General features: G+C 35.2%; 1 protein-coding gene across 2 annotated transcripts in view; it reads left to right on the top strand.

Annotated features, from left to right (window-relative positions):
• Nucleotides 1–13,553, top strand: part of ASCC3 (activating signal cointegrator 1 complex subunit 3) — a 267,227-nt gene that overhangs the window by 46,978 nt on the left and 206,696 nt on the right. For both annotated transcript variants that reach the window (XM_065631955.1, XM_065631954.1), the window contains exon 8: nt 285–410. In XM_065631955.1, the coding sequence (XP_065488027.1) occupies nt 285–410 (126 nt within the window). The remainder of the gene's footprint in view (nt 1–284; nt 411–13,553) is intronic.

Here is a 13,553-nt window from a genome sequence, read left to right as displayed (position 1 = left end):
CTTTAGAATTTTGTAAAGCATTCATTTTGTTATTAATGGCTTTTGAATTTTAATAAAATGGAGTTATCTTTTTTGTCTTTTTGGAACCATTTTCTGAGTAGTACAATTGATTATATTCCATTTCGGGGCTTCAGTGCTATTTATGAAATGAATCAGTGAGAATTGCTTTTATTTTGGATTCATTTTTTGAAGGAAAGTGATGAACCATTGTTTAAAGTGGGTTATATTTAGTGACCATTTCTGTTTTGATATTTTCAGTTAATTTTCCTGTAATACTGTTTTAGGTGTTCTTACCAGAAACAGTTCAGAGAGAAAATAATAAAATGTATGAAGAGGTGAAGATCCCCCATAGTGAACCAGTGCCTGTTGGTATTGAAGAGAAAATAGTTTATATTAAAGACTTAGATGAGGTGAGTAAACCATTTCAAAGATACTAAGTTAGTTATTACTAACAGTACTAACAGTACTTTATATTACAAAATTTAAGGGAAAATATTGCTGATTCATGCTGTGGTTTTTGATGTATAAATGCACCCAGTTAGTTTCTTCGCTGCCAGTTTTGAGAATATTTGTTGGGGGATGTAGTTCAGCGATATAATCCCTTCATGATGACTCAGATGGAAGAAATTCCTGCTCTAAACTACATTTTCATGAGTTGCAATTCTCAATTCCTTTGCCATTTCCTGTGCAGCTCTTTATGGTTTTGAGCTGTGACCCAGATCATTAAAATGAAAAGACTCTGGCAATGCTGTTCTCTTTCTGGAGACTGCGTGGAGACGTGAGCCCAGACTTCTGTGTCTTGCCTTGTGCAGATTGGCTTGGAACTGCACAGCATTATTTTGCAGTTGATGAGTCTAGTCTTACAGTGTGATGCAGTTGTGGGCTTACTGAGTGATGCTGTTACAGAATGCATGGGGTGCAAAACCTTCTAGAATAGTACCTCTTTAACCAGAAAAAGGCAAACTATTAGCAAAACTCTGATGACAGAAAGTAGAGGACAGAGGGGAAAAATGCAAGTAAAACAAACATTAACATTATAACTTTTAACCATTTTAAAATGGTGAAAAAGCTGAGGTAGGGGAACTAAACTCGTTGTTAGTATTTACAGTCTAGAACTTGCAGTTCTCCATCATGTGTATCTGCCCGCTCCTAATTTTATACGACAAATCTGTTGGCGAATTGAAGATTTTGCTGTGGATGTCAACAGGTACATAAAGAACAAGCTGTATGTGCATCTGAAGAAGGTTTTATGTTTCTTAGCTCTTGAGCAGCATACAACGTGGAAAAATGTTTCCCACTTTTTTGGCTGTGGGAAAACAGGAAAGGAGAATATAAATCTAATCTGGTTACCCAAACCACTTTATTTGGATTATGAGTAAACATTATGCCTCACATAAAGATTTAACTTTTTTAAAATAGAAGACAGTTTAATTTTAGAATCAGAATCTGGTTTTTTTCTGCTTGGATGACAGTACCTGGTGTCATGTTTATGAAGTGACTAACAGCTTAAGTAGATAGAAGAGTTGAACCACTGCAGCTGTAACAAGTGAATTTTTATATGACAATTTTCAGCATGACAGCTCTTTGCAATGAAATGTCTTTCTCCTAAGCTAAATACTACCTGCTAATCTGTAAGCTTTTTGCAAGAAGTACCAATATTTCAAGAGACAATAACTTTTTTCAGAAAAAAAATACAGTTCAGACAGAAAAACAAATATCTAAAATAAATGGTTTGCAGATTTTTACTCATATGACGTTTAAAAATAAATGTTACAAAATGCATCAGTTATACATATTTCACAAATAATTCATCTCCTTTGTAGGCTGTGTGTCATCAAGAGGTATACTTTTCAGTTTTACACTGAAATTCTGAAATAGAAACAATCTTCAGTGCTTTTCCATATGTTTCCTATTATAGGACATCAAACAGGAGTGTCAACAGCAAATACAATTTTGAATGTTTGAGTACTTATGCATTTAATTCCCACCCCCAACTTTGGTATCAGTTTGCAACAAAAGATGACAAATTTTGAATAGTTTGTCCAGCTTCAGGACTGATCAGATTCCCTTTTCTGTGAGTGAGACTCACAGATTTGAATCTTGTTGAATAACACCTTTATCGGGTATAGACTGACATTGCCAGTATGTGTATTGTTTAAGATAGACTTGGTCAAGATGTGTCTTGGTTAGGGCAAAATTCCTTTTTCCTTTCTCTGAACGGCTGTTCTAGATATTTGAGTTCATAAAATCTTTGTTGATGCTTAAAACTTTTGCCAATAAACTCGAGTCAATTTAGAGGGCGAGAAGTTTTTCTGTCAATATGGTTTATTCTTTTTTGGTGAACTAGTGTAAGCAAATGCAGCAAAATAAAAGTTTTTAGCCTTCTCCCTAGCATATATAGTTTCTTATCAGATAGCTCTCTACTATCTCTGTATATATATGGTTGCAAGATTACCTAAAATATAAATGGACTTACAAGGAGATGTGACAGTAAATGTAGATAGTTCACAGCAGCCTCTAAAGGCATCATGAGGAAATTGAGAGTTTTGTTACTATTGACTATTATGACATGCTGTTAGTAGTAGGGTTTTGTTGTAAGATGTTGAGTTTGTCTAAACATATAGATTAAGGTACTTATGCTGCTTAATGAGTCAATATACATGCAACACATAATAATAGAGGTCTCCAGGAAAAAAGCTCAGAGCAATGAAATGGTCTGTTTTTGCCATTGCAAGGGTATTTATCACACAGGTCTCAAAGCACTTGCTGTTTTATGGAGAAATCCTGATGGGTTTAAAAATGAAAAATATTCTTATTCCTTTGAGTTTATTTGTTTAGTTTTCACCTGTTCTCCATTTCACCAGCCCCATTTCTGTTACACTTTGGCGAGTTTCTTGCCTTGCCGAGAGCCAGCTCTGGCTGTGTTTCCCTCCTCAAGGTGCTAAGATCTGTTAGTCCTAGTATTCAAAGAAACAAATACTTTGGGTTTTCTAAGGCGTTTCACCTTGTAAAATTTTCTTTTTACATCCAGAATATAGATCGCTTTTCTGCTTCGCAAGAACAGTTTTACTGACTTACTTTCAGGCTTAAGCATTTAAGTTCTCATTTGCCCCAGCGCCACTGTGAAGAGGAGGAGGTGGGACAGGTCAGAGCCCCTGGTGCTCAGCACAGTTGGGTAGGGGAGTCCTTCCTGAACTCTGAAAGCTGTGGAGTGCCAGCCTGCTGGGGAGAGACATAAACTGCTGGTAACCTCTCTGCAGCTACTTTTCTACACAATAATGATAAGACATGGTGATCCCCTTCGTTATGCTCATAAATATCGCAAGGGTGGGTGTCAAGAGGATGGGACCAGACTCTTTTCAGTGATGCCCACTGATAGGATGGAGGAGGCAACAGGCACAGACTGAAGCACAGGAGTTTCCATCTAAACATGAGGAAAAGCTATTTTGAGGGTGCCAGAGCACTGGAACAGGCTGCCCAGATTGGTTGTGGAGTCTCCTTCTCTGGAGACATTCAAAACTCACCCGGACACATTCTCATGCAATCTGCTGCAGGTGAACCTGCTTTAACAGGTGGGTTGGACTAGGTGATCTCCAGAGGCCCCTTCCAACCCCAACCATTCTGTGATTCATTTGCTATGTACATTCTTTTTAATAATAGGTTCTCTTCTTTAAGGTCCACCTTCTTTTTGCTTGCTGTCACAACCTGTGATCAGGTGGCAGAAGGCAAAACAGGTTTGCACTACAGAAAACTTTGACCTTTCCATCTGAACATGTGCCCTCTGAAACTTGAGGGACATCTGTGGAACATACAGGTCATTGCTTCAGGTACAGAGTGCAGCATTTTTTGTACAATTGGAAAATTTCCTGGGCCTTCTCCTGGGCTCTTCTTCACTTGGTAACTACCTTGCCCTAGTATGGAGAGGATTGCTAGTCAGGAGAAGTGCTGTAGAGCTGACTTTCTAGTTTGTGTTGTAGTGGGAAGCTTTTACTTAGATTTGATTTATGGGAAGCTTTTTAATGTCTGGTGTATATTTATTTGTAAGGGAAAGAAATTTATATGCCATTGATAATATAAAGAATCTTACATCTTGGTTTGAAAATTTCCAGTGGTACCTTTGCTCATTCAAGGTTAATAACCTGAACTGCTTTAGTTTTCCCAAAGGACTGAAAAGAAGTAAACTTCATTCTGAACTGTGACCAATGAGGAAGATCATGAGAAGAACAGTAGCAATACAAAATAAAATCAGTTCTTCGCGAATACTTTGTATTAGGTACATTGACAAGAGTATGTCTGGGAATGTACAAAAACAGACCAAGAAGATGTGCTTGTATAGCTAAGAGACTGAATTTCACAGGCAAAGTATTTTTAGAAAATGCAGCTGGTAGTAGCATAAGTGTTCAAACAGGCAGCAGAGGGGGCAGTCAGTGTTGGTGCAGAGACTAAAGACAAAGAGTCTTTGTTATTCAACTTAATATTTATGCTGCCTAGCAGATCAAAATTCTGCTATTCAGCTACTGGTTTACGTTTGTGTCACCTCTGCTTTTAACAGACGAAGGAGGTCTATAAGGGAATTTGTAAGGTATAGGCATAACATACCTAGTATGTTTCATAACATACTTTGTCACCCTGGCCTTTCTACACTGCGATCTGAACTGCTTCACCTCCTGTCACAGTCTAACTCCACCTGCATCATCCATCTCATATTCTTTATTTCCTACCCCTGCTGAACTGGGAGCAGGAGGCTGGGGTTTGCCTGGAGGGTGCTGTGCTGCACCTCTGGCGTTCAGGGCCAGAGGAGTGCACTGGATCCCACCGGAGAAGTTGAAAAGGGGAAAATGGTGCTGCACTTGCAAGGCACCAAATCCCACCTCCATGTCAATTTGTAGAAAATTATTCTTCTTGGCATTTATTTGGAGAGCTGCGTTTTCACCATGGCACAAGCACGTGTGGCTTCTAAGTAGCTAGTTGGTCACACCAGCTTAGGCTGAAGCATTAAGGTACTATTACTTGAGAAAGTGGCAGGTTGGTTCAATAAAGAGAATTTTAAAAATGGAATAAGAGCAAGCTTGGATTTATTAGCTTTGGCTGCTTGACATGCAGCTTGACTGTTACTGAAATAAATTTTTTTTGTACTTACTATAAAGGTGGTTTTGTGCCAGACTTTTTGCCAAATAAATGTACCTTTAAAGTCATAAGCTCAGGTCAGGGAAAGTTCCTCTTCAAGACTGTGAAAACAGATTTTATCTAACAAATTGCTGGTGGTGAAAAATGACTTGAGCTTTTTACTTAAAGTGGGTATTCAGGGTAGGATTTATTTATTTGTTTCATGTTATTTCCGTTTCCTTTTACAAGCACTATTAATGGTCTAAATAAGAAATATTGTTGTGGTTATTTGTTGGTCGTTTGCTTTTTTTTTTTTCCCCTCGGCATTATGTGAAGGAATTATTACAAAATCAATATTCCCTTTTTTCCTGTAATGTTTGCTTGTTTTTAGAATTGTACAAAGTACATCTACCTAAAAAAGTATAGATGTTTTTGCATAAATTACATTTTTCACATTCAGAATGTTGGACAATTTATTCCAAAGTTGATCTTAGTATATATTTCAGTTGTTTATTTTCCAAACAGCAATTGAGAGTTGGACTGAATTGAATGGTTCTTAAAAATATTTTAAATTTTATTGAAATCTTGTCATTTATTGACTGAAATATACTGTAACATTGCTCTGAGGAAAGTTTACAAGTTCAGTAATCATTAGTCCCAACTTAAGACAAGAAAAAAAAAAAAAAAACATTTAGGTCATGATATGATGGTTTTAATAGCTGGTAGTGTGTATTACAAGTTGCCCTCATATTTCATGAGTGGGGTTCCAAAGAAGGTGGAATATGTGCAATAACAGATTAACAAGAATATTGGAGTTAAGATTCTGCATCTTAAAGCCTTCAGGTTCTGGCTTCATTTTCTTCAGTCAGTATATGAGTTAATGAGTATTTTATCATTACTTTAGAATACCAGGTGCAGTATTTACATTTTCTGCATCAATTTATTTGAATACCTAACTTAGCCTCAGCTGAGGCTTTTGTGCATTGTGTTAATTATTCTTGCTTTGACTGAAAAAAATGTGCATTGCGCCAAACAAGCAGTTTATTGTCTGTCTGGTATAAAATTATAGTATTTTCCTTTGAGAAAATTCTATTTCTTATTAGAAATAGTTTATTGACTCTTCATCAAAAAATCTGTTGCTATGATGTGCAACCTCTAAAGCGGTCTTAAAACTCACCTATAATCTGAAGTTGGAGATAAGCAAGCGTGCTCTGCTGGCTACTAATTCACTGTTGGAAGACACTTACTGTACTTGAATATATAACACTGAATGTAATATTTTAAAAAATATGCCTCGCTTGACTGTGGCATTGCAATGTTTAGATATCACTGTATGCTTTCCTGAATACTGAGTAGTAGTTTTCCTTTTGGCAATAGAACACATCCTTCCCATTGTGTTAAATTTCTGAAAAGTATTTTGAAAAATATTCTTACTTTGATATAACCTTTGATACTACAAATAATACCATAGCATTTTTCTAGATTCATAAAACCTTTCTATTAGTTTAAATACTCATATTATTTTGTCAGTTAGATTATCTTCTTGTTGTTGTTGTTCAACAGAATCAGTGATTTTATTGCATTCCAGATTATTAACCTGATTTATTTTGAGTAACACCTTTAAAACAGAACATATCTAAAAAAATTAAGGAGAGAAAATACTTGATATGGTAATTGAAATACAGGTACACTGCAGTGTTAGTAAGGCTTTATGAATGTTGTAGTACAACTTTATATTAATTCCAGAATGAAATGTGAAAGCCTGAATTCCTTGATTTATCGTGGCACCTGGATGTCTGCTCCACCAAGGCAGAGTTCTTAGGAGCAAATCTTAAGAGGATCAGGGATTACAACTACCCTCCAGTAGCCATGAATTTGAGAAGTTGAAAGCTAACACCGAAAGTGAAGATGAGAAATGAAGTAGGTAGATAATAAAAGAATAAATAGGTAATCAAGAAATACTTTACAGATGGATGGTTTGTTTGATAATCTGAGATTATCGTTCTGTACATGGTTCTACCTGTATCTACTTTCTCCTGAAATGAGAGTATTTTTGTGTCTCTGAAGTGTGCATGAAAATATATCAATTTCCTAAAACATCAGATTAAGAGTTTTTGCTAGTGCTGAAGTGAGTGAGGAAAGAATGAACTGTCTCAGAAAAGGTATACTGAGGATAAAGATTTTCTTTTTTAACATAGTGACAGTAAAACATGAAAAGAAAGGCTGTATCAAGGCTGTTCTAAAAATAAGCAAGCAAGAAATAGAGACCGATATGTTGTTTTCTGGCAAAACCCATAATACAACTTCTTTTCCCAAGATACGCATCTCACGTATGGGCCAGCTCTTAAGAGCTGAACACAGTATTGGATATGTTCATTTCTCAGCCATTTCATGGCTTTCCTCCAGAGCATTTTATTTTGTAACTTGTACCGTTATTTAAAACAAACAAACAAAAAACCACAACACCCAAACAAACATTTTGAAATGCAGTGGTACCTGGCAGTAAGGACTGTGGTATACCTTTAGCATTTGAAAACTCCGATTTTTGACTCAGGAAAAGATGTATTTGACACTACTGTAGTCTTTGAGAGGCCCTGTCTCTTAACCCAGGATGAGAAATAGAAACTATTTTCTCTGAAACATCTCTGTGTTAGGCAGGTGTGACATGACTGGAGTCTTTGCCTTAATCCATGAGGCTTCTTCCATTTTCAGTTCAAGACTATCACAGACATAAAAAAAGACAGTAATATATAAATTTTAGATATTTAAAACCATATTTATAAAATATGTATATATACACAACACAGGTATATAGCACATACATAGGAAGTGTGTGTGTATATATGTTTCTTATTAATGCATAGTTGATTTTTAAAGTAGCAGGTGCTTTTTAACAGACCTATCACCACTATTTTTATATCCTCCCCTTTGTTTCCCTCAGCTTGCCAGATTTTTACTTTTTGATTTTTAAATAGAAAAAACATCTATATGCAAAAAATATAGTCAAGGCAATCATGTCCCTTACAGACATGTATGTAGAATTCAAAAAAGGGGAGGAAGATGATGAATAACTGGAGAGTGGCAGGAACTGAAGTGTGATTTTATGTCAGATTTTATGAAGAGCAAAAAGCAGCTTTCACTGAGCAGCAGCCCATACGTACTGAAAAAATCTGTGTCAATCCACTGTTGTGGAAGCAATGCTGTAGTTCACCTATTTTGGGATGGGAAGGAAGAAACGTTAAAGGAAGTAAATACATCCTGCCACTCATGTGTTGTCAGGGCTTGGCATTATGTAATGGATGAGCTGGAGGCCTGTGTTTGATCAAGCTACATCCTCAGCATATTCATATGATGTGGCTTTTATTTTTGATATAATGTTGTGGACTGAATCACTGTGATGTGATCATTTAAAAGCAGATTATTTTTATATAAATTATTTATAAATAAATTTGTATAGAAAAACATTCACCAGAGAAGTATAAGGAAAACAGGCTTTTATTATTGTCCTGCAAGAACTGGGAAATAATGCAGATACTTTCTTAAAATTTTAGGTTATGGGGATTATTGGAGAAATCTATAAATAACCACTTGCATTCGCATTTTCAGATTGTATAGTGTTTCTGTGAGGTAAAAAACAAACAAACAATGCAACAACTTGCAGTGTAACCTTTTTTTTTATTCCAAAATACTGTCTACCTCTGCCATAATCCTGTCTTTTGGTAGACTGACAACGGGTTTATTTGCTTTGGTTTGACACTCAGCATGTTTGATTCTTTTAGAACCATGTTGAGTGAGGTTTCCTTTGCAATACATTCTGTCTTAGCTCATCTACACACATTTTTCAGATGATTTTTCGCAAAGGTGAAAATTATCTTTTAGGCTTCTCCTTGCTATTCAGCTATAATCTTTTCCTGTCTTGTAGTGTCTTAAAATTGACTGCTTAAAATATGATGTGATTTTTTTTCTTCTTGTTGTTCTTTAAGTTGCCTTTGTCCTAGTGGCATGTGCAGTTTAATTGAAGACATTTTTTATACTCCTGTGCTTTTATTCTTTCCAAGATTATCAAGGCTTTTGTCTTTTTTCTTTAAACATCAGTTTCTAAACACTATTAGGATAGTATATTGTATAATATGTTATAGCTTCATTTATTTGTGTTGACTTACCTGTTTACATACTCATATAAGAACCTTTTAACATCTTGGGAGAAATTTGATGGCAGTGTTACATGAACAAGCTACATTTAAGATGTTGAGGGTGGCAAGGATGATATGAAAAATGGATAAAAATGCTCTTTATTGTGTCAGTCTGGGTTGTGGTTTTGAGCACATTTTTGTTTTCAAAGGCTTGATAGTAATGAAAATGTGATAAACACTGGTAGATTTAGTTACAGCAAGAAGTCCTTATGAACATAAAATAGTATTTTCAAATGTGCTTTTATTAGTGAAGTTGTAACTAAAACTTAAACACATCTGGTTTAGAGGTACTCTCTTTATTCTAAGTACTTGTAATGTGCCCCTTTTTTTCAATTAAAAGAACTCTGTGAAATCTGGGTTATGTCTTGGGCAGTACAAGTTTGAAGACAAGAACAATTAATTGACAATATGGTTCAAAGTCTAATACTGAGAATGTCCGAACTGGTGAATATAGAGAACTTAATTTCTTTTAGTCTGGTCTTTAAACTAGCATGGCTTTGTCTGATATACTAAGCAGAAATTGCTGAAAAATATTTGGTAAATACTGTCATGTGAGAACTGCATATTCTTACAGTTACTTGGGATTTTGATTGCTCCTTTTCATGCAGATTGTAAATATGAATAGGGAAATGCACTTTTTAATATGAACCTGAGATAAAATTGGCTGCATCTGATTTGAATAAAATGTTAAGCCTGTTTCATTTTCTACACAGCTGCCAAGTCTGTGTATATTGTGTAGTGCTTCCTCTGAAATGGTTGAAAATCTGATGGGAACACTTATAAAGGCAAACCAGTAAAGGGCACCAGCTGCTGAAAAGCACCTGCTGAGCCACTGTGGGAATAGATGCATCTGCTGGTAACTAGAAGTAATTTAACAAAGTACCTGCTTTTACCTGTCAGAATTTTAATTTGTGTAAAGATTCAAACAATGAAACTCGTTCTGAATACTTGAGAAAAAAAGATGTTTGGTGTTTATTGTGCAAAAGATCACCACTTCGAGCAATAGGAGTCTGTGAAAGTTTCTTATTGAACAACTATTTTATGGTTCTATTTTAGTAAAAGCAAACCCAGATATGGCAGCCAAAAGTCTCAGCTACCCTCTGTGTAGTGTCCTACTGAAAGATGCAGTCAGTATGGAAGAGATTATCCTACCAGAGAGTGGCTTTCTAGTTTTTGTTTGGCTTAGTTTGAGAGATGGATCTCGCGGGGGTTTTGTGAGAGTGTATGTTTCTTTATTCATCACAGGGTATTTCATTTGTTATGGATGATAATGCAGACGCAGAAATATGTTTTACAATCAGAAGTCATTAGATGAATTTCCCGAATGTTTTTTAATACTGTTGTACATTTTGTCTTTTGATACTTGAACTTTGCTTGTTCCCACACGTTGGTGACCTTACCACAAAACGTTCATCTACCCTCCCCTACCTTTTATTTTCCTACAGCAGATCAAGTAGAAGAACTTCTGTGAATGCTGCTGGTTTAGCCAGGATTAGGGGGAACAAAATAGCTGTGTTCTTGTAGGAAAAAAAAAAAAAAAAAAAGGAGACTGATTGTGCTTGCAGTCTTGCCTTGTAGAATTAGTAGTCTTTTAACATCTGTATTGTAAAACCGTGCTGCCGCCTTGGTTAACATTAGTGTGAAATTAACTGAAACAGAAAAGAAAATTGAGTTGTAGAAAGATTATGACAGTAGTAGTTACTCTCCCGAGAATATTCTTCTGTTTTGCCATTCTTTCACTTTTACTTGATGTGTTAAAATTATTAGTAGTTTCAACTATAATTACCCTTCAGAGCACTCAGTTAGTGTTTCTGAGTTTTTTACATCCTATTAGGAAGAAGTAGTTTATACCGTATGTTACGGACAAGCTAAAGTATATAGTTTGAAAATATTATCCTGAAGTGGCTTCTACGTGTGCCATTAGAACTAATGTCTTTGTGTGCATAAAATAATATTGAATTAATTAGGGCTTAAGGATAAAAAAAATGAAAGGTATCTATATTTTAAAGGTCTATAAAAATACAAAGTGCTGTTACCCTTCTCTGTTAAAGACAGGTTTAAATTTGCTTTCAAAAACAATATTTAGGCTCCAAATTGTGATGTTCAACTGAGTGTAAAATTGAGTGACTTTTATTTATTAAATTTTGTAGAGTGAAAACAATGACCAATAAAAATCCAAGAAATATTTCAGGTAGACACCTTCTGCCACAGTGCAGCTGCATGTAGCTCAAAGAAATGCAGCTTTCTGGTTCACGGCATTTTTTTCCACTTGCACTTAATCACCGTAAGATTTGAAATCCAATTATATCTACCTAGTGACTTTGCAGCTGTTATGTTTGTTGACCTCATTAAATTATCGTAATAAGTGAAATATTTAAATTGAGAATGCAACTTTTTAAATGACCGTTTTTCATTCTTCAGGGAGGTACGTTTATGTTGTTGACTGAACATAGAGACTTTTTGGTACAAAGCACGTGCAGAGATCTGTAAAGTTTCTAATGAAGACTACTCAAAACTAGTCATTTTGATAATTAAGAGTGGAGAGTGAATAACGCTTCTGCTGCATCCTGTTTAGGGGATAGCCGTCTCTCAATGGAAATTCATAGTACGACTGTAGAAGAATACAGTAGTCTGTTTTGCTTTGATAGCGTACCTGAAGGCAAGCTTTGGTTCTTAGGAGTAATCAGTCTTCAAATTAAAGAGAAATACAGGGTAGTATTTTAAATTCTAATGAAAATTATACTTGAGACCAAAATTGGTTTTCATTTTTAAGAAATGTAGTTTCAAAGTGAGTATTTTCAAAGATGAGGGAAGTATACGCTAATTTCTGGTATGCTGTAACATTTAGAAGATTAACTGGCACTGAAAATATTTTAGACAAATTATTTTGCCTGATTTTAATGTTTGTCTTTAATTAGCACAAGTTTCAGTACTCTCCTTGAGTCATGAATCTCTTATTGAGGATAAGAATGTCCCAGGTCTTTAGGTAATAGAAATGGGACTGAGATTGTCCATCAAGGGATTCAGTTAGAAACCACAAAATAGTTTTTAAGTGTTTTTAAAAGGTTTTGGTATAGAGAAGCTGCATGACTAAAAGATTGACTTTATATCTGATAGGCTATTCATCTCAGACTTGCAGTTTCCATTAACCTCAAGATCACACGGTAGCTACTAATACAGTGGAAGTTTTGAAATTTTTGAAGAGTAGCAGTTGTTTGCCTGCGGAGCAACAGGGAGCAAAAAAGTAATGTAAAGTCCCTTAAAGTGGAAAAGATTTTTTTGTGTGTGTTTCGTATCTTATTCCAACAAAACACTTTTTCTGAGTTCTAGCTGGAAAATTTGAAATATCCTACCAGTTAATCTAATATTAGAAGTGAGCATATCAAATAAGAGTCATTTTTTAATATATATGCATAAATAGATGTGCTTTGTATAATAATGATAACGACGATAATAGTACAAAACATTTATTTCCTCCATAGCATATTGGAAATCAATCTGGAGAAGTGAAATAGGAACCTTTAATTTGCAGGAAACTATAGAGGAAGAAGATTTTATTTAGCCATGCATAGGAATTACATTTCATTGAACATAACATAATGAAGGAAACTTCTGCGCGAATATTCCTCCTTTGCTGTTGTGACATTCTTTCAAAACTGCAACAAGAATATGGATGGAAAACAATAAATTGTATCTCTCTTGATATCATGCCGTTGTTTCAAAATTCTGCCAGCTACTTCAGAAGTGGGGATTGGTGCAATAATTTACTTTCAAGAAGTAGTTTGTGTGTACTTCCATATCATATCATAATCTCTTTATTTGTGAAAAGTCAGCTAAAACTGTTTTATATTGATTACATAAAAGGGCTTCAGGTTTTATGCTCCATGTTAGTAGAGTAACCTTTTTCTCACCAATAGCCGTAACTCATGTAATTGCTTTTACGATGCCCTTGTTATGTTCCTTTCTTATTTGTTGGGTTTCTCCCTTTGTCTTGCAGTGTCTATATTCTTGAACAACTAGAAAAAGGATTTCTGTATTAACTCTTTGATTACAGTTACTTTTGAGACAGTGTGCCTCTAACAGTGATATTTTTTTTTTCCTCCTCTCTCTTTAAAAGAGACGCTACATTTTCACAGGAAAATAAATTAAGGGTTCGATATGCCATCAGCAGAGCTAGGAGTCTATTTGTATACAGGTGTGAGAAATATGAGAGTGAGTGTTCTCTGAATGGAAAAAAACATAAACCTGTAGCAT

This window comes from Caloenas nicobarica, chromosome 3 (genome assembly GCF_036013445.1).
Source record: "Caloenas nicobarica isolate bCalNic1 chromosome 3, bCalNic1.hap1, whole genome shotgun sequence".
In the NCBI taxonomy this organism is placed as follows: Eukaryota; Metazoa; Chordata; class Aves; order Columbiformes; family Columbidae; genus Caloenas; species Caloenas nicobarica.
Note: the sequence above shows the minus strand (reverse complement) of the source record. Positions and strands in the feature narration are given on the sequence as shown.